Source organism: Schistosoma mansoni, chromosome W, assembly GCF_000237925.1.
Source record: "Schistosoma mansoni strain Puerto Rico chromosome W, complete genome".
NCBI lineage: Eukaryota > Metazoa > Platyhelminthes > Trematoda > Strigeidida > Schistosomatidae > Schistosoma > Schistosoma mansoni.
Genome location: NC_031502.1, coordinates 56,200,384 through 56,223,329, shown reverse-complemented (window position 1 = coordinate 56,223,329; position 22,946 = coordinate 56,200,384). Strand labels below are relative to the sequence as shown.

The window sequence follows — 22,946 nt, the reverse complement described above, 5'->3', positions numbered from 1 at the left end:
ACGGCCGTAGAGTGCTTCCAGGTTTTCCATGGTAGTCTAGCTTCAATTGACTCATGATCTCAACTATATAAAATTCTAAATAGATAGACTTCTTCCAACATAAAGTTATAATCAAGTCATATATATATATATATATATATATATATATATATTATATATAGAGAGAGAGAGAGAGAGAGAGACCACAGGAAAACGAATCAGCAGAACTTGAACAAATGGTAAGCGGTTGAATAGATGGATACGACTTTAAGGAAGCGTTTAACTGGAACCGCATTGAAAGGAGAGAGGAAGCGGTTAGAACAAAAAAATAAACTAAAAAACGATAAACTATTCATTAAAGTCATGTTAATTAGCCTAGTCGTAAAAATCATAAGCTTCGATATGTTTACAACGTCGACATTCTTGTAGAAATTTTAAAAATGAATCATGAAACTGACACGATAGACTATATTCTTTTCTATAACTTAATTGTAATTCATTAGGGAGGAAGAATGTATTTGTAAAATCTCAATAAATGAATTTTCCCGAACGTTGCTGTTACCTTGATATGGTGGTCGGGCTTGCCTATCATGATGATTCAATCGAGCTATACTGGCTGGAACAATCGTTCCTCAAGGTCCTACCATGACAGACAGGTCGGTTGAAGAGCGGTAAAACTAAAAGCAGCAATCCCAAGGTCCGAAGGCGAAGTCGTACTGCCGACTGTACAGAGGTGTGACGACAGTAAGGTGTTTCCTTCAGACAACCAGCATGACAGCGATGCTGCCTTCCCACAAGGAGGGGTGGGGTTAGAAAAGGTCGACCCTAAAAATGCAAACCTCGCCTTATCCCACGGATTCCCGTCTCCAGTGGTAAGGTCCTTTGAAGAACGGAGCTAACACGTCAAAAATCCCCCACAAAAAGGCCGTGCTTGACCGGCCTCAAGCAGTTGTCCCTTGGGCACTGCGGTCACGCTCCCAGGTCGTAAAGACCAACACTAATCCAACTTCTTTTTCAGGTCCCTCAAGAAATACCCCTCCACGGTGTGGGCAGCCGGGAAGTGATATTAGCCCTCATACCCGTAACTGCACACGAGACCAAGTTGGTCACTTTCAACTCCTTCCAATAAATGAGTTTGAAGTAAATCCAACGTTTCGCTTGGCAATCTGGTCCAAGTTTTCTCAAAGAAATATAATCAAACATCAAAATTATCGAATATAAATAAATACAATGGTTTTCTCTGGTTAACTGTGTACTAAATAGGTCATCCAATCATGTTATTAATGTTTAAAGTTATTATTTGCTTTAGTATGTATGAGATAAGTGGTGTGTAACGAAAAAGTTGAATTTACTCTAACTTCATATACTGTCAGTCAGTCAGTCAGCTACAACGTAGGACTAGGCACATATATGCATCGGTCCAAGTTGCCATACCTCGTTAGCTTCATACGCTGAGATTTTACAGATACATTCTTCTTCCTTAGTGTCTAACATCAACTCGGCGTTCAAATACTGTGAAACTATCTGTTAACATTGAGACGAAATTTCTTACATCCATTATAATTGTTTCAGTTATATATGACTGAGATGGTTTAATATGACAAAATTAATTAATATGACTCATGATAACATACGTACACCACTGAATCTATTTGCTAATCTTATTATCGGTACCAGAATTTAAACTACTATGTATATTCAAAATAATATAACAATTTACCATTGATTGTAAGCATTTTTTTTCTCTTTGTTGTTATTAATCAAGATTGACCTTTGATCAATCTGGTAATATATCAACAATGAAATAATTACAAACAACTTCATGCCTAGTTACCGACCAAGTTTAATAGCTATCTCGACTTGGAAGTTTAATAGATAACGCACTGATGTATGACACCTGAAATACTATTGTAGTGGACAAAAATCTCATTTGATTTGTGTGAGGACTGGGATACTGCACAAGTGCTCAAACTTGAAGCAGGTGGTTTTCTTAAAGGGCCACACCCGCAGCCTTTGACCTAAAGGTCTAACCCACAAGGGAGTGGAGCATCGTGAAGAGATGCAGTCCCATGGTAGACGGTGACCAACAGTTGGTTCATACGCCATTTGTTCTTTCAGGATACTGGAGCCCATGTGAACCATTGGTTTCGAATCAGGGTTTTCCAACTCTCCTAGGTGAACTTTCTGTGTCCGCCAACCCGATTAAAGCGCTGGACATTCGCTTTTCGTCTTCTCAATTTCGTATACAACCGTAAATCCGTGAGAAGGCAGTGAGTAGGACTTCCCTGACAGAGGCTATATACGCGTGGCCATGTGAGAGCATTTCGAGAGAGAGGGAGCTGACTCTCCCCACTCTCCGCCGTACCAGGGCATTTGAGGGTAGTAGTTTATTTTTCATATAATAATTGAGAATAAAAAAGAACTGGTTGTTTTAAGGTGCACTTAAAAAGAAGAGTTTATACATGTTGTATACGAATTATCAAGGATCCAAATCGATTACCAATATGAACTAAACTTCAATATAAAAATAATCAATATAAAATTCATAGCCTTCCCCCCCCTTCCTGATCGAACAATTCAGTTTTATTGTTAACGGGTTAAATTACCTAATCAATTAATTAATTACAAATAATAATCAACATATACGCAACATACATGAAATTAGATCTTGTTTTCATAACTGACGGGTGCATATATACATACCGTGAGACCATTAACTGCTTTATGAAGTAGACAACTAAGTTTTATTAAAGAGGAATATAAATTATCAGCAACTATTTACCAATGGCTTTTTTTCTCAATTCTTAGAGATAGATAAAGCATATTTATAATGAATAGGTAAGGGTAATTATGTTTATGAATTATGAGAGAAAAAAAACAAACTGCTAATGAATAACAAAAGTAAATAGAAGGAGAGAATGAATTATTTACACCATTATGTTGTATGTGAAAAGAAACGAGAGAGATACAAACGTAAACTGTTAATTACACAATAGTTGAGATCATGAGTCAATTGAAGCTAGACCACCATGGAAAACCTGGAAACACTGAACGACCGTTTCGTCCTATTAAGGGACTCCTCAGCAGTGAGCATCCACGATCCCACTTCGCAAGATTCGAACCCAGGACCTATCAGTCGTGCGCGCAAGCGCTTAACCACTAGACCACTGAGCTGGCTGGCATCCAACGGTGTTCATGTCTAACTTCAACCAATCCACGAAATTATTTGCGCTTACAAATTAATTATGTAATATGATTGGTAACAGTCGCCAAGATACCATTGGATCTAGGTTTCGTGTTATTTGATACTTATTCAAATAAATAATTGACAAAAATAATACCCAAAGAAAAATCGATAAACTAACCTTTCAAATCGATAATTTTGCTAACTAGACCAATGTCACCAAATGTTCGACCATCTGAACCAACATGACCAATATGTCGAAAATCATTTTGTGGTGAACTTATTTGATCTGCAGTTAATTTTATACGTGAACGTGATGTACCACTACTACTATTATTATTATGATTATTATTACTACTATTAATACTACTACTACTGTTATCCATTGGATTGATTAAACTGAATTTGCTAAGTCGAGAAACAGTTTCTGTATTGAAAATAAAAAAAAGGAAGAGAAAATCAATCTAGAAAGGAAGTATTTATACATAAAATAATACGTTAAGAAACACTCAAGGATATATATATATATATATCATAATAATAAACTCCGCCTGTAGCTCTCATAGAGTTATTGCCGGTCCAGAGCCCGGGTAAAGGAGGAGGGTTGTGCATGGGGTTAGCGACCCCATCCTATAGAAAACTAACTCGCTGAAGAAACGCTAACCAGAACTGGTGTGCGGCCTATACTCCTCCACGAATGGTAACAGGCGCAAGTAAAGTAAATATATATAATAGAATGATGGTTCCTAAATGTCGAGTGCTATAATTAGCAAAAATTGAAAAGTCGACTATATATCTCAGTCAGATGTGATAACTAGACGTTATGTTATCTCCTACATTAATGCGTCTTCAATAAATTTTATTCTTGTTTAGAAAGTAGATGCACACTACAGCTCTAAACAGTGACAATAGACGTCAGTTAATCCTGTACACAAAGTTGTTGGGTAACATCAAACTATGTGATATTTTACATTCCAAAAGGCTCATAACATACTTAGAGCGCTTTCCCAATGTATGAATGTTCTTCATACACTACTTGGTAGAGATAACTCTATGCTTACATGGATTAACCAACTACATAAGCATTTGTCAATTTATCTGTTCATTTGAAATCAGGTATGTAGGTCATTCGATGAGTATTTTATTCAAAAGAATTCAAGAATATTATCCAACTTGGTTGAATAGATGTGGAAATAGCTCAGTAAGAAGCTGTGTAATCAAACAATTTGAGAACACAAATCATTAGACCAAAATGAAATCGCAGTCATTTACACGGTAAGTAAGAAGGTGGCAAAGGCAGTTAGCTTCTGTCGTTTTAGGATTGCCAAAGTACTAGCTATACATTTGGAGAAACCAGAGTTATGCGTACAAAAGAGACTAGTTTGACCTTTTCTTCTACCATGGGATAAATCTCTCGTAATTTTTTTCTTTAACGGTCATCTGCTTATCATCTATCTTCCATTCCATGGACCTTTTAACCCTAGCTGATTTATTTCTATTTCTATGATTCTGCTGATGACAATATCTCCAACATATCTTATCACGTCAAGCCTCCCCATCCCAACTCTTTGCTAAACTAATGTTTCTTTATCAATATCAAACACTAAAGTGATATCATCTTTGATTATGAATTTCGCTTCCGTTGTACATTATACAATATTAACAACCTTATCATAAATATTGAATGACATTTATGAATCAAATCTTTTAAAAAAATCTTCCATTATATTTTAAATGTCCCCCCAAAGTTTATGTCAATCTGAATATACCTGTAAATTACCATGCGTTTTAGTGATTATTTTCAGAAATAAATACAGAAAAGCGCAATTGAATAAACTCTAGCCCCCAAATGCCTTGGTACGGCCGAAAGTGAAGGGAGTCTGCTCTCCCTCTCCAAATGCTCTCACATGGCCACGCGTATACAGCCTCTGTCAGGGAATTCCTACTCACTGCCTTCTCGTAGCATTACTGTTGATTACGAAATCGAGAGGACGAAAAGCGAATGTCCAGTGCTTTAACGGGATTGGTCGACACGGAAAGTCCACCTAGGTGTGTTGGAAAACCCTGATTCCAAACCAACGGTGCACATGGAATCCAGTATCATGAGGGAACAAATAGCGTGTGAATCAATCGTTGGTCACTGGCTACCATGGGACTGCATCTCCTCATGATGCTTCACTGCCTTTTGGATTAGACCTTTAGGTCAAAGGCTCTGGGTGTGGCCCCTTGAGAAAACCACCTGTTTCGGTCTGGGCACCTGGGCAGTATCCCAGTCCTCACACAAATCAAATGAGATTTGTGTGGCGCATATGTATCTGGTGCTTCCTTGTACCAATATTTATGTGTTTAGATAAATAAATAAATAAGCATGTATTTAACGCATGCATGAATTGGAGGCAAAAAAGTGATAGAGAAGGCAAACCATACAACCTATGAAATACATGCATTGTATACGGTCTAGCGATACTACTTAAATTCCGTAACATGAAAAAAAGGCTTCACTTAAAATCTCTTGGTTCAATGAATTGAATTAAGTAAAGTGAAATCTACATAGAAATGTATTAAAATATGTTGATTGAGGCTATAATAATAGATAACGAGCAGTTATCAAGTCTTATAGAAAACAAAAAAAGCGAATGAGTTCTAAGAAATGTAAAAGTTTTAAAACAAGTTGCACTTGACATCAATTACTGTTTATATTTGCACTTTTGGCATAAGTTCCTTCAGATCTAAATGCGAAATGTTTCATCAGGACAGATCACCATCAGACCCTGACCTAGTCAGCTTGCCTCGTAAAGTTAAATTACTTGACTTGGAAGTTTTATCAGCCCTATTGAGCTGATTTCTGAGGAAATTTCAGCACGAATTTAGAATGGATTTGCCAACTTGCATCTCTTATGGTGCAGGCGAAATGTATGTCTGCCAATTAAAAGATGAGTAAACTGTGCGATAGTTTGTTCCATTCTATTTTATTCTTGGGAAACACGTATGTTGAGACAATCATTAGCATGTACTTCAAAGAGAAGCGAGCTATTGAGAATCGCTATTATTATCATTATTATTAGCTTTATTCAATATTATAGTTTTGGTACAATATAGAATTCTCAGCACAAAATATTTCAAAAAGATTCCGTTTTTACTTCTTGATCGATCCTGACGATAAATATTGAATGATCGCCAGATAGAAGTTAGCAGTCTACTCAATCGACACCTAAGTAATGTACATTCTTTTCACTGCATACATATTGCCAGCAACCACGATACCTCTAAATGAGCCCTTTGCAACTTGTACAACGAAAGTCTGTACACTTTTCCGAAAAGCAACTGAATAGGTTATGCGATTAATGGACATAACGATGTATTAAAACAAACAAAACTAGATAACTTCTTGAAGTATCTAGATAAAAAGGAACAGGTAGCCCAGATATTCAAGCAGGCCGCCTAACCAACAAAATTCCAGGTGAAAAACACCTCCAACATCCTTATCCTGAGACGCGAATATTTTCCATCATCTCATGCTCAAACACCGTCTACCTCAACTTGCAACTGGCTGATGTGGAAGTAGACTGGAAAAAAGCTAGGAGAAGCAAACCAAGATATCCAAGAAGTCATTGAGAGTCCCAAAAGAGAAGCGTAGATAGCTCCAGACAACCTGGCTTTAGTTTTTTAATTATCGTAACCGATGATCGGAGATGTTGGGCGATATGGCTTAGAATCGGCCGCATCAGTGCAGATCTATTTACTCTCATATCTTTAACTCTTGAACAATATTGTCTATGTCTAATCTTTTCTACCATGACTGATACTGTTATGACTATTACTAGTCTAGGATTTATCTTGATAATTTCATTTTACTGTGTTGATATGAATCGATGCACATATGTGTCAGGTTCAATGTTATTTTTGTCTTCCTGTGGGTAACCTCAAAGTACTGGGTTTAATTTCATATGACTTCTTGGGAGCACAGTAGAAATTTGGATAAAGCATTTGTCAAATGAACCTTGTTCTTCAACATTTCTCCACATGATATCAGTTAATAACAATTGACATCCTCAACTTACAGTTTCCTCTTCACGAAAAATCTTCGCTACTATTATCATGTGCTCACTAGTGACTGGCTCCATGAGGTATTTCCTGGAGTTCTAGTGAGAAGCAATAACCAGTGGAGTTCAACCAGGTCTGTTGTGAAATATCAACTCACTGATGACATTGGTGAATGGTTGCTCAATTTCGTGGATTGGTTGAAGTTAGACATTAATACCCTTGAATGCTGGTCAGCTCAGTGGTCTATCGGTTAAGTGCTCTGGCGCGACACTGGTAGGTCCTAGGTTCGAATCTCGCAGGGCGGGATCGTGGGTGCGCACTGCTGACGAGTCCCTTAATAGGACGAAACGGCCGTCCAGTGCTTCCAGGTTTTCCATGATGGTCTAGCTTCAATTGACTCATGACCTCAACTCTATAAAATTACTATTATTTTTATTTTTTAGGAGTAAAATATTTGAAAATGATAGGAAACAGTTTAAAAATTCAGTTTGAAGCCAAACTTGAATGAAAGTCTAAATATGGAAAGTAAGCAATATCACAAAGTGAGAGTGATAGAAAGGGAAGAATAGGATAGGAGATAACATGTTTGTTTATGTGTGTACACATGAAAACATTTCCAAAAATCAGACCATCAAAAAATCTATTACAAAGTGTCAATTCATAATATGTGCAAGGTATATATATGTATCTGAGAGAGAAAGCCATTAACATGTCATGTTATTTTACAACGTAATTTCACATTACACAGATAATCAGAAATAAAAATTTGTAAATTGTAAAAGAGAGAAAGTGGAACGACTGTTGTATCAATCAAGTTTCAATATTTATATTTTATGTATATCTTCGTGAAGGAATCAAAAGCCTTGTAAGTAGTATCACTAGTCAGTCAGTCAGCTACTACGTAGGACCAGGTACATTAGTATCGCAAGTAATAACTTCAAGAAATTTACTATTATTAAAGTATATGACACAATTCATTTGTACTGGTTGTTTGAATCCTAACGTGAATATCAACTCTAAGATGCAGATACTTCTAACTGGTGAACCCCAAATAGGATGAAACACCGAGATTGATACAAATATGGTCAGTCAGTCACAACGTAGAAATTCGTACGTACGTACATCAGTTCGAGTTGCCATACCACATTAACACAGAGAGGCAGTTGTCAATTCAAATCCCATAGTCGTAGAAGTAGTAAGAGTATAAGCAGTAATCCGAAAGATTAAGGTTTGAAGATGTTATTGAAGGAGCATAATGCAGTGAAATAAATTGGAAAAGAGAAAAAAGATAGAAACATGAAGAATTCAGAAGATTAGAATTTGACAGAACACAAAGAGTGGATGCACCTTCGCCATTGCAAATGATTTCGAGCCATGTCATTCAAGGTCTCTAACCATCGGTTGTTATCATCTTGTGGATCTCGACTAGGTATTCTACACCTACCAACATGGCTCAGTCCACTTGTCAGTGACTTCATGGATTTGTGCCACGTTTTGGTTTGGCCACCCCTAGCACTCTTCCAACCTACTCCTACACCATAAAACATTACACGTCGGGGTAGTTGGTGGATGGACATACGTAGCACGTGTCCCAGCCATCTCAACTGATGAAGTTTCACTACTTCATCAATCGATTTACCATCCTTACTTAGTACCGGTTTCCTAACAACTGTATTACTTACCCGGTGGTCCCAGGATATACAAGCAATGCTTCGAAGACACCTATGATCGAATACTAGCAGCCTATGAATATCCTTTACTCTTATCGACCATGTTTCACAGCCGATATGGCTTTACATTTTAATACTGTTTAGTGATAAAAATCATTAGAAACAATATTTTTTTCACCGAAAAGCAATAAACTAATAGAAAACAATAGAAGCAATAACTGATAACAGTCTTATGAGTTAATTGAAGACAAACTGAAGATAAACTTCATCGACATCATTTTCTCTCAGTATCCGAAGTATTATAAAAGGAAAATTCAGAGAGATTGGTGAAAAAAAAGTTGTTTCACAATCGTATTTCAACGAGATGACAGAATACTTCAGGTGAAAAGATCTATACTTACATACAAACACACAATACCCCATTGATAAAACGAGAAAATTATGGCATTGTCATTATTATTATGCATGTAGTGCAATATTTAGCCAATACATATAAGGTGAATAAACAATCAATCAGCGATAACCAATTTGGCATTATTTAATATAAATTATCATTTTTGCCTTTGTACATATCAACAAAAACTAGATTTTGGCCGAAAATTATTTTTAAAATAATAGGAAGCGCATTGCTATTCTGTTAAATTCATAAACATAGAAGATAACTCACTGCGTAAAGCCAAATCTGTTAATGAAGCTAAATTGAAATTGAAATAACAGTTGATTGTAAAAATCATTTTTTTTTTCCTTAGTGAAGGAGAAAATTGATACTAATTAAAGAAAGGTATCCATCGAAGATAATGATAGATGGTCGCACATTATTGTAGACGGATTGAAATTAGACTTGTATACCATTGGCTCCTGGCTCAATGGTCTAGAGGTTGTGTTCGTGTGCGAGACCGAAGATTCTGAGTTCGATTCTTGTCTGCATAGTTGTGGATACACACTAATGACTAGTCTCATACTAAGACGAGACGATCGTCCAGTGCTTCCAGGTTTTCGATGGTTGTTTAACTTTGATCGGTTCATGATTTCGATCAAATTCATCAGATATAGTTGGTATTCTCGTTAAACATTAACCTCAGTTAAAGTACTACTGGGAAACAGAGAAGCACTGGACATCTGTTTTTTTTAATCTTAATTAGACTCTTCGACAAAGTAGGCCCGTTAACCCATCAGCTACCGAACCAAGGAAATTCAGACTTTTTCGAAAATTGTCTAGTACTTACTAGTTTTAAACTATAGTCTAATTGAGTTCGATTAGGGACGTAAGCAAGCTAGGAATCAAATGGATCACTATAAAATTCTTTTTATGGTAAAACAAGAGTGTACAAATTTACGAAAATAATTAGATCACACAGCTAAGTGCTCTCTGATTTAAATCATAGTAGCCATTGTGTTGTGTTAGAAAGGTGATATCCGCTCTCCATTTCGATCCAGAAAATATAGCTATTTATGAGAAATTGAGATCTAGTTATCCGAAAATTCTCTTAACGACTCAAAGCATGAAAACCCCTGAAGTCACCTAAGGTTGCCTACTTTCTAAATGTTTCTTTCTGAACACAATACAGACCGTTCGATGGTTCTATCCCACACGACAATCATTAATGTTTCAAAGATACCTTTGATCTAATCAAACGTAAAATTCACATATTTGTATTAACTAGTCATGCCGCATATATGTGGTACCAATAAAAATGATTTCGAGAAATACAACCTAGATTGGAGAGAAAAGTATATTCTGCACAACGTCAGTCGAAAGAATAAACCTCATGCTATTGATAACAACAAAGAGAAAATAAACAAGAAAGACAATCACGACTAACCTCTTCGACTCATACGTAAACGTGTTTTCGCTACTAATCCCATAGTATTTCCTGATGATGTAGCAGTATTATTAGTAGTTAGTGTTTGACGATCGCGGGTAACAGATGAATCATTGCCAGGGGCATTGTATGGTTTTAAAATTCCCGATGGAATGCAACCTACAAGGCCCGTACGTAAATTTACCACTTTCCATGTGTTACTACTTCTACAAGAGAGGAAGAATGAATTCAAATAAAAGCTTTTTCTGATAAGAAAAAGTAGGAAAGTGAACATCAAATTGTAATTTTTATTTGTACTGTAATTTTACGTTTTTCTTGTTAGCGTTCTACTGTATGGGGTGGAAACTTGAAGCACTACGAAAGCCATCATCCAGAAGATACAGGTGTTTATTAACAGTTGTCTACGCAAGATACTTCGGATCCGTTGACCAGACACTATCAGAAACAACCTACTGTGGGAGACAACAAACCAGATTCCAGCACAGGAAGAAATCAAGAAGCTCTGAAAGTGGATAGGACACGTATTGAGGAAATCACCCAACTGTGTCACAAGGCAAGCACTCACATGGAATTCTGAAGGCCAAAGAAGAAGACCAAAGAACACATTAAGCAGAGAAACGGAAACAGATATAAGAATAATGAACAACAACTGGATAGAACTAGAAAGGAAGGCCCAGTAGAGAGTGGGTTGTAGAATGCTGGTCGGTGGCCTGTGCTCCATTGGGAGTAACAGGCGTAAGTAAGTAAGTAATTTTAAGTGCAAAACTAAGTAAACAAAAAAACTTAACAAACCTTTTGCCAAGTACACACACTGTTTCATTTGCTCTAATAAACAATGGACGACCTAATGAACGTGTTCCATGTGGACGAAAACCAGGATTATATGGGAATTCTTCACCTGAGGTGCTAATTGTATCCAAATTTGAATCTACATCAGGACGATACTCACTTGTGGTTATCCAAATTTCAGGACTAAGACGTGGAAGCATACCTGTATTTTTAAATTAAATACAGTAATAGTTGTAGTAAAGTGAAAATATTTAAAAAATTACTGAAAAGTTATTGAAAATTTAAGCATGTAGTAGTTTATTTAGATCACTGCTAGTTTCTAATAGTCATGCTTACTTACTTAATTACGCCTGTTACCCATCGTGGAAGAGCGTAGACCGCTCACCAGCATTCTCCATCCAACTCTGTCCTGGGCAATCCTTTCCAGTTGACTATTGACTGACTAATAGTCATCCTGGCTAGTTTTAATTTAACGCTATTATGATGCCATTAAACACTACATATTATAATTCTTTTTTTTGAAATGACAACATTATAAACGTACAACTCTTACATAAGGTTGATGGTCTAATAGAATCAATAAAGGTCTATTCCTTTAATCTGGATAAATGAAGTATGATTTGAATTTATTGATAGATTAACCAACTGTAGAAAGCTCAATGTCTAGAACAATTTCATTGCTTTGTTACAAAAAAACACCCAATCAAAGACTGAGATCAGTTTCAAAAGTATTGAAATCAAAGACAAAGCATGAACACAGTAGCGCCATTAAACATGGAATTTAAATCAGATGTTGAAGTATTTGTGACAAGTATGATAATGTTAAGTAATGAAGTTCAATTCTAAAGGTTCATATTTGGTCTGTAACTACGGACGTGTGTAATGAAGGAACATTCAAGTGGGGAAAACCAATTTATTATTCATTGCAAAATCACAAAGTTCTTTCATAAAATGTGACAACCATAGATTAAATATTTCAATTGCCAATCTTCCATCATCTGTCTCAAATCCCATCGTTCTTTCAATTCGATCTTCTCAATCTTCTCCTGTCAGGCATACCTCATCTGAATAGTGTTACATACTACTTATGTCTGTGGACATAAGTAGCCTACACCATATATGTGTTAAGAACGATAAAAATGATTTTATAACTATTATTAAGGTGAAAAAATATTCAAATAAATGGATATACAATTGTATTCAATGTGATAGAAATAAGTAAACAATTAACGAGATCAAATTCATTTAGTATTGTTTGTTTGAATCTTCCTATTGATGTGTTAGGACTGCAACTGGTCAGTCTCTAATTCGCATATGTGCATACTGTGCGTATTGCCTCGATATAGCATTAATTCATAAGCATAGTAAACAAAGATGGATAGTGGCTAGCAGTGGAATCCAGTTTGACGCGCGTTTCGTCCTATTTGGGACTCGTCAGCGAGATCAACATGAAGGCTTTTATAACAGGTTATCATTTTATACCTTCAATCAGATGATTTCTCTATTAGTGATAACACATTTATGTCCTGTAACTAGGTGCATTAATTAAATAAACATGTATGATTAAATAAAGCAAAAAGTGTGGAGAACATGAATTAGTTGAAACTTTTACACAAATCATATACGTTTATATGTATGTACGAAAGAAAAGAGAACAATCTTTAGAAAACAAAGAACACAGCCTAAATTGCAAAAATAAACAAACAAGAAATAGTAGAATAATTGAAGAATAAGAAGCGCTGGAAGTGGATAGGACACACATTGAGGAAATCACCCAACTGTGTCACAAGGCAAGCCCTCACATGGAATCCTGAAGGTCAAAGGAAAAGAGGAAGACCAAAGAACACATTACACCGATGATTGGAGACAGACATGAGAAGAATGAACAAAAGTTAGATAGAACAAGAAAGAAAGGCCGAGGATAGAGTGGGTTGGAGAATGTTGGTCAGCGGCCTATGCTCTATTGCGGGTAACAGGCGTAAGTAAGTAAGTAATTGACGAATAATTAATGTTTATATTTGAGAGAGAATAGATCAAATAAATATTCGTTTATTTTCAGTTAAAAAGAAATATGAGCTTTGTTGACTAAAGTAATAAATCATTTATCGTAAAACTGATTGTCTTATGGATTTTTTATTATTCTAAATATTGATGTTATATTAAGTGAATGATCGAATAAGTATTAAAATATAAGCGAAAGTTTGAATGTCCTCGACTACTTCACTGTTGATTGTAAAAACCAGGTACTGGTGTAGACAAATATCGCAAAGCCCCCGAATGCCCTGATACGGCCGAGAGTGGAGAGAATCCACTCTCCCTCTCCAAATGCTCTCAGATGGTCACGCGTATATAGCCTCTGTGACAAGGAAGTCCTACTCACTGTCTTCTCGTGCCACGGGTGTTGTCTATGAAATTGAGAGGACGAAAAGTGAATGTCCGACGCTTTACCCGGGTTGGTCGACACGGAAAGCCCACCTAGGGGAGTTGGAAAACCCTCATTCCAAACCAATGATGCACATGGGCTCCAGTATCCTGAAAGGGAACAAATGGCGTATGAATCAATTGTTGGTCACCGAATACCATGTGACTGCATCTCCTCATGATGCTCCACTGCCTTGTGAATCATATCTTTCGGTCAAAGGCTTCGGGTGTGGTCTAGTAAGAAAACCATCTGCTTCAGTTTGGGCACCCGGGCAGTATCACAGCCCTCACACAAATCAAATAAGATTTGTATGGCGCATATGTATTTGGTGCCCCTTTGTACCAATATTTATGTGTTAAAATAAAATAAATATCGCATATATTAACTATTCTTTCTGCATCCATCAATTCAACTGCTTTTGTAGAAAGAGTTATATTAGCAGGTGTTCTAAGAGCTTGTATATTCGGGTTCGTGAGCATTTCCCAATATGGTTAAGCAAAGGTATAGTTAAAACTGTTAACAACTCCATTTTTAGCTCATTTCGTTCAAATGTATCATACAACCAACATGAAGCAATCATTCACAATAACATATTGTGTTAACAACAGTCTACCTAAATGCGTTAGAATGAGAATCCTTCAGACATCTGAAGCAATTGCTATTCGGATGAAAAAGCTAGAGCTTTGAGTATAAAAGAAGTATGTTCAATCGCACCTATTACCTTGCCCAACTACGGACCTAACTAGTTAATAATCAATTTTATGATATAATGACGTAATTTGATTAATGTTCATTATTATTATTGTAAAACCTGCCAACAATTTTAAGAAATTTATTCAGTATCCATCTCAGTTTATTAATTCGTACCTAATTCATATTAGTCTACATATTATGGGATTCTTGATTTGTAACTACATCATTGTCTCTTTCATTCCATGTTACTTACTTACTTACGCCTGTTACTCCCAATGGAGCATAGGCCGCCGACCAACATTCTACAATCCACTCTGTCCTGGGTATTCCTTTCTAGTTCTATCCAGTTTTTGTTCTAATCATTATTTATCTCATAATTTCATTTAACGTTATAAACTGGTCGATTGTATCAGTCACAATCAATCAATTACCGTTACCTTTAATATTCAGTTTTTATCTGTAGTACTTTTAAGTATAAGTAACACTATATTGAATAGGTTAGACAGGGTTTCTTATTAAATTAACGATACGCCAAGGCTATATACGGTGAATCAGTACAAGTATACTGGGGTGGTGAGGGTGAGAATGAGCTAGAACTAGACAAATAGACTATAAACTGAGTAACAGTCAACGCCTACGTTGACAGTATCTAGGTCATTTGATTACTCATATATGTATGTATATCTATTATTGTAAGTAGACGTTGTTTACCATGGTATCTTAATTCTTCCTATCTAAATTGATAGACTAATTATCAGATGGATAAACTGAGTTGCATTTTCATTCCATTTATAGATCGTATGTGAAAAAATGGGAGAAAAGTATAACTGCCAACTATAATATGCATCAGGATTGAGAAATCAATTTGACTAAGGTGTCCCGTGAACCCAGATGGTATGCTGGGTGAGCAGTACGCATAAAAAATGTTACATGTGCATTATTCAAGAATGAAACTAACGTTTAATTAAAGAAGTCGCTAGCGTTATTAATGTAGATATTTTGATGAATGCAACGGATCGCAGTTTTCCAAAAGTAATTTGTAATTAAGAATTAACTAATTAGCTGGAATCCCTAATGCTGTAAAGCTAAATGACAACATATCATGTTTTTGTATAATATCGCGAATTGATTGAAGCTGGAATTTTACCGTTGAACGTTAACCTGACAGTTTTAGTGATTAAACAATCGATTAGGTACCTGAAAGTTCTGGGTTCGATCGCTGATGGATTCATAAGTGCGCACCGCTGAAGATACCTAAGCTACGAAAAAACAACAGTTCAGTACTACCTGGTTTCCAACGATACTCTTGAGAACAATCCATGACGAATACAACCTAAAAATTAAGAAACTATCAAACAGTCTAGTAATTAGTGTTTCCTAAGGTTAGAAATTACCACTGTGTTAGTTATATCTAAACAAAAAATGGCCTATTCAAAGTTCAAAACTATTCCTAGTTTATTCTAACTAATTACGATTCTCGACTACGTTTGTTTATGCGATTTCATAGATATATTGTTAATGTAATTCCTGATAAACTAACATGACGACGACGACAGTGATTCATGTTTTTTTTTCTCCTCGGTCTTTTGGATGAGAACAAGAGGGGATTACTGTAAAATCCACAAAACAGATAAATTCAACAACGATAAGAGATGTCATTAGAGTAGGACAGGCTGTAAACTATGATACATGAATATAAGAATATCGACTAATCACTAGTTTAACGATATTTTGTATATACTATTTTACTTTCTTCCCACAATAGGACGAAACGGCCGTCCAGTGCTTCCAGGTTTTCAATGGTGGTCTAGCTCCAATTGATCCATGATTTCAACTGTTAAAATTACAATAATATCCACAAAACTCCTTCTGATATTAATCAACATATGCTCACTAGTGATTGGCTTCAAGAGATATTTCATGGAATTCGAGTGAGAAGCAGTGGCCAGTGGAGTTCAACCAGGACCGTTGTGAGTTAGTAACTCACTGAAGACAATGGTGAATGTGTCGCTCGATTTCGTGAATCAGTTGAAATTAGACATTAGCACCGTTGGATGCGGCCAGCTTAGTGGTCTAGTGATTAAGCGCTCGCGCGCGAGACTGACAGGTCTTGTGTTCGAACCTCGTGAGGCGGAACCGTTGATGTGCACTGCTGAGGAGTCCCACAATAGGACCAATTGGCAGTCCAGTGCTTCTAGGTTTTCAATGGTGGTCTAGCTTCAATTAATTCATGATTTCAACTGTTAAAATTAATATTCTTAAGTTAAGTGTTTTAAAAAAAAAGCCTTTTTAGAAAGATGGCATATTTTGTATTGAAAATTCCTCATCCCACTTAACATATCTAAGAATGAATAATTTTTTATTTTATTCTATTTAAACACATAAATATTGGTACAAAGAGGCACCAGATATATTTCCGCCACATAAATCTCATTTGATTTGTGTGGGGGCTGGGATACTGCCAAGGTGCCCAAATCGAAACAAGTGGATTTCTTAGGGAACCACACCCGGAGCCTTTGACGTAAATGTCTGATCCACAAGGCAGTGGAGCATCGTAAGGAGATGCAGTCTCATGGTAGCCGGTGACCAACCACAGGTTCATACGCCTTTTATTTCCTCAGAATACTGGAGCCCATGTACACCATTGGTTTAAAATCAGGGTTTTCCAACTCACCTAGGTGAACGTTCCGTATCCACCGACCCGGTTAAAGCGTCGGACATTCGCTTTTCGTCCTGTCAATTTCGTAAACAACCGTAATGCCGTAAGAAGGCAGTGAGTAGGACTTCCCTGACAGAGGCTATATACGCGTGGTCATGTGAGAGTATTTCGAGAGGGAGAGTGGACTCTCCCCACTCTCGGCCGTATCAGGGCATGATAAAATCCTAATGTTTGCTTATCTTAATTATTATCATGACATTACCAATGGACGATACAAATCCTAATGTATAATAACTATTCATTTTAACAACAACAAAAATACATTAATTTGTCATAAACACGGTATGAAAGTGTAATTTCCCCATGGTAAATAACTTTTTTTAATTATTTTCCACATATATTATGTAGATATATATTTACGCACACACACATACACAGAACCCTTCTCTTAATTCGTTAATATTAAACATAATAATATATTGGAAATAAATATTTTGTTTACATAAAGGTGACTAATCTACCCTTACTGATATATACACATAGATACGTGTACCTATATACTTATAAACAAAACAGTAGGATAACAAATATTGATTGGTTAATGTAGAAAAGAGAAAAAATTGGACGTTTTTTTTAAATCAATCAGTTGGATATTGAAAATAATAAACATTATCATTTTCCTAGTTGAAATGATGAATCAACTGAAGCTAGACCACCATGGAAAACCTGGAAGCCCTGGACGGCCGTTTCGTCCTATTGTGAGACTCCTCAGCAGTACGCATCCACTATCCACGATCGCACGCGAGACTGATTGGTTCTGTGTTCGAATCTCGCAAGCGCGGGATCGTGGGTGCCCACAGCTGAGGAGTCCCACAAAAGGACGAAACGGTCATCCAGTGCTTCCACGTTTTCCATAGTGGTCTAGCTTCAATTGGCTCATGATTTCAACTATAAAATCGATAAATTTTTCGATAATTTGTTAAGAATAAACGTTTTTGTGAACGGACACACAATGTAATGTGAAGGGGAAAGGGACAGATATTTCTATTGTTTTGAGGACCATCAGATGAGGCTGTTGTCGTAGGAGTAACTGTATTATCTTGTCTGATTATTTCGCCTAGATTGCACGTATAGAATAAATGACCTTCTATCAACCAATGAACATCTTCTGATCAATGAACTCAATGATGGTAATATAATGACAGGGATCATCAATACATAGAGTCTATGATACAACTTCCTGCATCTTTTAGTCTGACAACCCAAATAAAACAAGAACACAACAGACAGAAAAACTTCTATAATTCAGTTCAGAGCTTAAAACTTGTCCGACAATATAGATCAATTGGTTGACTCCATACCAATAGAAATAGGAATATACAATTTTTACATGATTACACCATAAAACAAGACTGAGAAAGTCTATGGTAAATTTACAGTAATATGAGGAAAGTTTCTGGGTTAAGGTTAGACGAAAGCTTACAATTAGAAGAATATAAAAATACAATGATCCTAATGTTTAATTTACATAATGAAAATACAAACAATAATTAAATTCATTTGGTATTGTTTGTTTGAATCTTCCCATTGATTTTTAAGACTGCAATTGATCAATCTCTTATTGGCTATATGTGCATACTGTACATATTGCCTAGATATAGTCTTGATCCACAAGCATTATAAGCAAAGATGGACTCAGTAGCTGAGTGGATAACGCGATGGCGTTTGAAGCGAAAGGTACTGGGTTCGAGTCCTAAAGTGAACATCAACTGTACATCCAGCTGACGAGTCCCAAATAGGACGAGACGTGAGTCCTGGATTACACTGCTAGTCACTGTCCATCTTTGCTTACAAATAATAATTCTTCACAAGCTAACTTTCATAATTTACAATATACTCATAATATTCCGTTCTGTTATTATGATGATTAAATTGACTTGATTAACGAGACAAGAATTTCCTAATGGATATTTTTAAGTGATTTTGTTAAAATGTATAAAGAATAAATGAGTTCCCAACATCCATTTCTTTATAATTAGTATATTTATTTAAACACATAAATATTGGTACAAAGGGGGCACCACATGTATATGCGCCACACAAATCCAATGAGATTTGTGTGAGGGCTATGATACTAACCAGGTGCCCAAACTGAAGCAGGTGGTTTTCTTAGGGGACCACACCCAGAGCCTTTAACCCAAAGGTCTAGCCCACAAGGCAGTGGAGCATCGTGAGGAGATGCAGTTCCATGGCAGCCTATGACCAACGATTGATTCATACGCCATTCGTTCCATCAGGATACTGGAGCCCATGTGAACCATTGGTTTGGAATCAGGGTTTTCCAACTCCTCTATGTGGAATTTCCGTGTCGACCAACCCGGTTAAAGATCCGGACATTCGCTTTACGTCCTGTCAATTTCGTAAACAACCGTAATGCTGTGAGAAGGCAGGGATTATGACTTCCCTGGCAGAGGCTATATACGCGTGTCCATGTGTGAGTATTTGGAGAGGGTGAGCGGACTATCCCCACTCTCAGCCGTACCAGGGCCGACTACATGTTGTACGTCATAAACTGATTTAAGTTAGACTAACATTGGAAACCTAGGAGCATTATTACATGACTGTTTTGTTCGAGTATGGGACTAGATAATCTTATATTGACATTGTTTTTTTGCTTGTTTGTTTGTTTGATATCAATTATTTTTTTACTATTTAATATGACTCTTCACTCTACTGTTGGTTGATTGATGTATTGTTGTTATAACGAGATAAATACTAAATAAAATTGAACTTTGAAAACTATACTACTTAAAATTACTGTTCATATATTTAAGTTGTTTAAGTTACTATTAGTTAATTACAGACATATTACTCAGTTCTATTCCAGCTAGAGTTTAATTATGCCCCTATCGAGATATTTTAATGATGTTGATAAATGGTCAGGATTCGACTCCATATTTTTGTGTGACTTCAGTCATGAATGTGAACTGAGTAAGCGAGCAGCATCTGTTTGCTGTGTAGCTTTTTATTCTGACCATCAGGTGAAAGAGTACAGGAGAACTACATTCTAGACCAATAGTCGTTAATTTTTGTTCTCAACTGTTATCTCACAATAATCGTGCAACAAGTACTAGATAAAGTCTAGACAAATTAATCGATACTTAGATTGGATCAATACAACTGCACTCCCGTAATTACGACCTGATCTCATGGGCCCCGAAAAAGGCTCAAAAAGTCTATTTTTTTCGTAATATCACTTACTCATCTACCAAGTACGGATTTATGTAGTCAGCTTCGAACCACACACTTAGGGTAGCGATATTACTCAGTTCCCTATATTAAGGTAACCGAGATGGGACTTAAACCCGAGACCTAGTGGTTGGAAGCTGAACGCCCTAACGTCTAAGTTATTACATCCCACTCTCCTACTGTTGGTATGATAACCTTAATTTCTTAAGTTTTTACTCATGGGAACACTATTCATCATAAAGTGGCTGAGCTGAGAAAAGTAATATGTCTAGCTAAATACAATAGTTGACGTATTTAAATTCTGCTTCACTCACTTCGGTTTGAACAACAGTTACAAAAGAAAAGAGTAAATACTCATAATCCATAGTATTAGAATGAGTAATAGCATGTAACATACTAAAATTTGACCACATGGGAAACAGCAAGAAACGAACTTTTTTAATAGAGAACGATTCGCCTAATATATAGGTAGTGCTAGTCACAGATTGATTTCAGTTAGGATAGCGATGGATATCAGAGAGGACTGGATGGCTGTTTCGTCCGAGTTTAGAACCCTTCAGAAGTGCGAACTAATGGCTGGTACCATGGGTTAAACCCAGAAACTACAGACCGCAGGGTCTGCATCCATTCCTAAAATTCCAATTCCAATAAATTTGCGATATATATGGTACAACGACCAATTACTAACATCAGTGACAACAGTTTAAATCTCGATACATCTGAAGTCTTTCGCCAGTTACAATATTCACCAGAACGTTAAGAATATCTTACAGTAAGTTACTAGTGAGATCAACCTGTAACGAATACAACCTATAAAAACAGGATAATTAAACTAAACTCCACAAAACCTCTGAAAAATAATTTACCTAGTAATTGGGCAAATGTTGGTCTAGCTTTTGGTTCATGGGCCCAACATGCTCGCATCACAGCATCATAAATTGGATCTGGGCAAGAATCTGGTTGATCTAACCGACCAAAACGTGGTGTATCGATCATTTCTAATATTTGTCGACCAGTAAGACCAGCCCATGGTGTAAATCCATAAGTGAATATCTCCCATAATGTAATACCATAAGCCCAAATATCTGAATGTATAGTAAATAATAAATCATGTATACATTCTGGTGCACACCATGCAATTGGAAGTTTAAGATTAACATTGAAATTTGATTGATAATATGATTTGCCTAGTTGAAGAGCACGACTCATGCCGAAATCGCTAATTTTTACCTGTAGATAGAAAATAAAAGAATAAAGCAATATTTAGGTACTGGATTGATCAATTTGAACATAGTGGATTAATTTAATGTTCGATTATGAGAAAGTAGTCTAAACTTAAGGATTCTGTAGTTCACAAGTTCACTGAACCAATCAACAATTGGAATCATGACTATCAAATTTAGTTGTTTTCAAATGTAAATGTATGCCACTGATAAACCATTGATATGAAATAATTGGAGGTAGTTGGTAGGACATCCTACTTAACATAGATTCCGTTTTAGTTATCAGATTGTACATTGATCGACAGAATTCGATCAGCACTAGGGACTAGACCAATATGACATTGAACACTCAATAATCAATAGTAAATGACTGATATAACTAGACGGCCAGTATATTGATTGATAGACAGTATTGTTTGTTCCCAATATACTTGGCGCCTCAAGTTACAACTTCCCGTTAGATCTTTAGGGAGTTTAATACAGAAAACGGTATCAGTGGTTCAGCATATGAATTTATTAAAAGAATAGGAATCCAATTTAACAATCTCGTATACACAGATAGGTTCTTTTTCCTCGACGGACTGAATTCAGCTAGAAAATCATTGTACACCAGAAGGCGCTGAACAATTATTTCGTTTTAGTTTTCAACTATTCAACAGTGTGTACCTACAACACTGATAGGCATTGAACCAATAAACATCAAGTTTCGCAGAAAATACGTTACCTTTCGGCTACTTCAGTTGCCTACCATCAAATAGTCTACATTTCCAAGTTCAATCAGTTTGTGATGTATCATAACCATGATCTATATTCAAGTACTAAGAGCTAACTAGAATTCATATAGATCTCGAAAATGACTGATGATACGAACCAATTACCCAAACCTGTAACACGGGACTTCATTTCAAGTAATTAAATCTACTTGACTAACTAAAATCTCGTAAATAGATAACATAGTAAGTTGGAACAAAGAATTACACGTTTCATAGTGTTAAATTATCGTTTTCCTATAAACGTTTATTTCATGTACGTATATGTCAAAAAGAAACGAAAGTTAGGGGGTTGTGCCAGACACAAACACACACATATATATATGTACGTAAACTCAGTTTTGTATATATTCCGAGTAGAATTTCAAAATGTATTGTTTAAAGTATATATATTTTTTCTGGTAAGCGATTTTTAACGAGTTATTTTTTCTACGGGATGGG

The 22,946-nt window shown here is 36.2% G+C and overlaps 1 protein-coding gene across 1 annotated transcript in view; it reads right to left on the bottom strand.

Moving 5' to 3' along the window:
• Smp_162900 (tyrosine kinase) overlaps positions 1 to 22,946 on the bottom strand; it is a gene marked incomplete at both ends in the record, with an annotated part of 78,041 nt that overhangs the window by 31,459 nt on the left and 23,636 nt on the right. The window contains 4 exons of the mRNA XM_018790241.1: positions 3,345 to 3,590; positions 10,701 to 10,906; positions 11,493 to 11,691; positions 21,379 to 21,742. Of these exons, the coding sequence (XP_018655604.1) occupies positions 3,345 to 3,590; positions 10,701 to 10,906; positions 11,493 to 11,691; positions 21,379 to 21,742 (1,015 nt within the window). The remainder of the gene's footprint in view (positions 1 to 3,344; positions 3,591 to 10,700; positions 10,907 to 11,492; positions 11,692 to 21,378; positions 21,743 to 22,946) is intronic.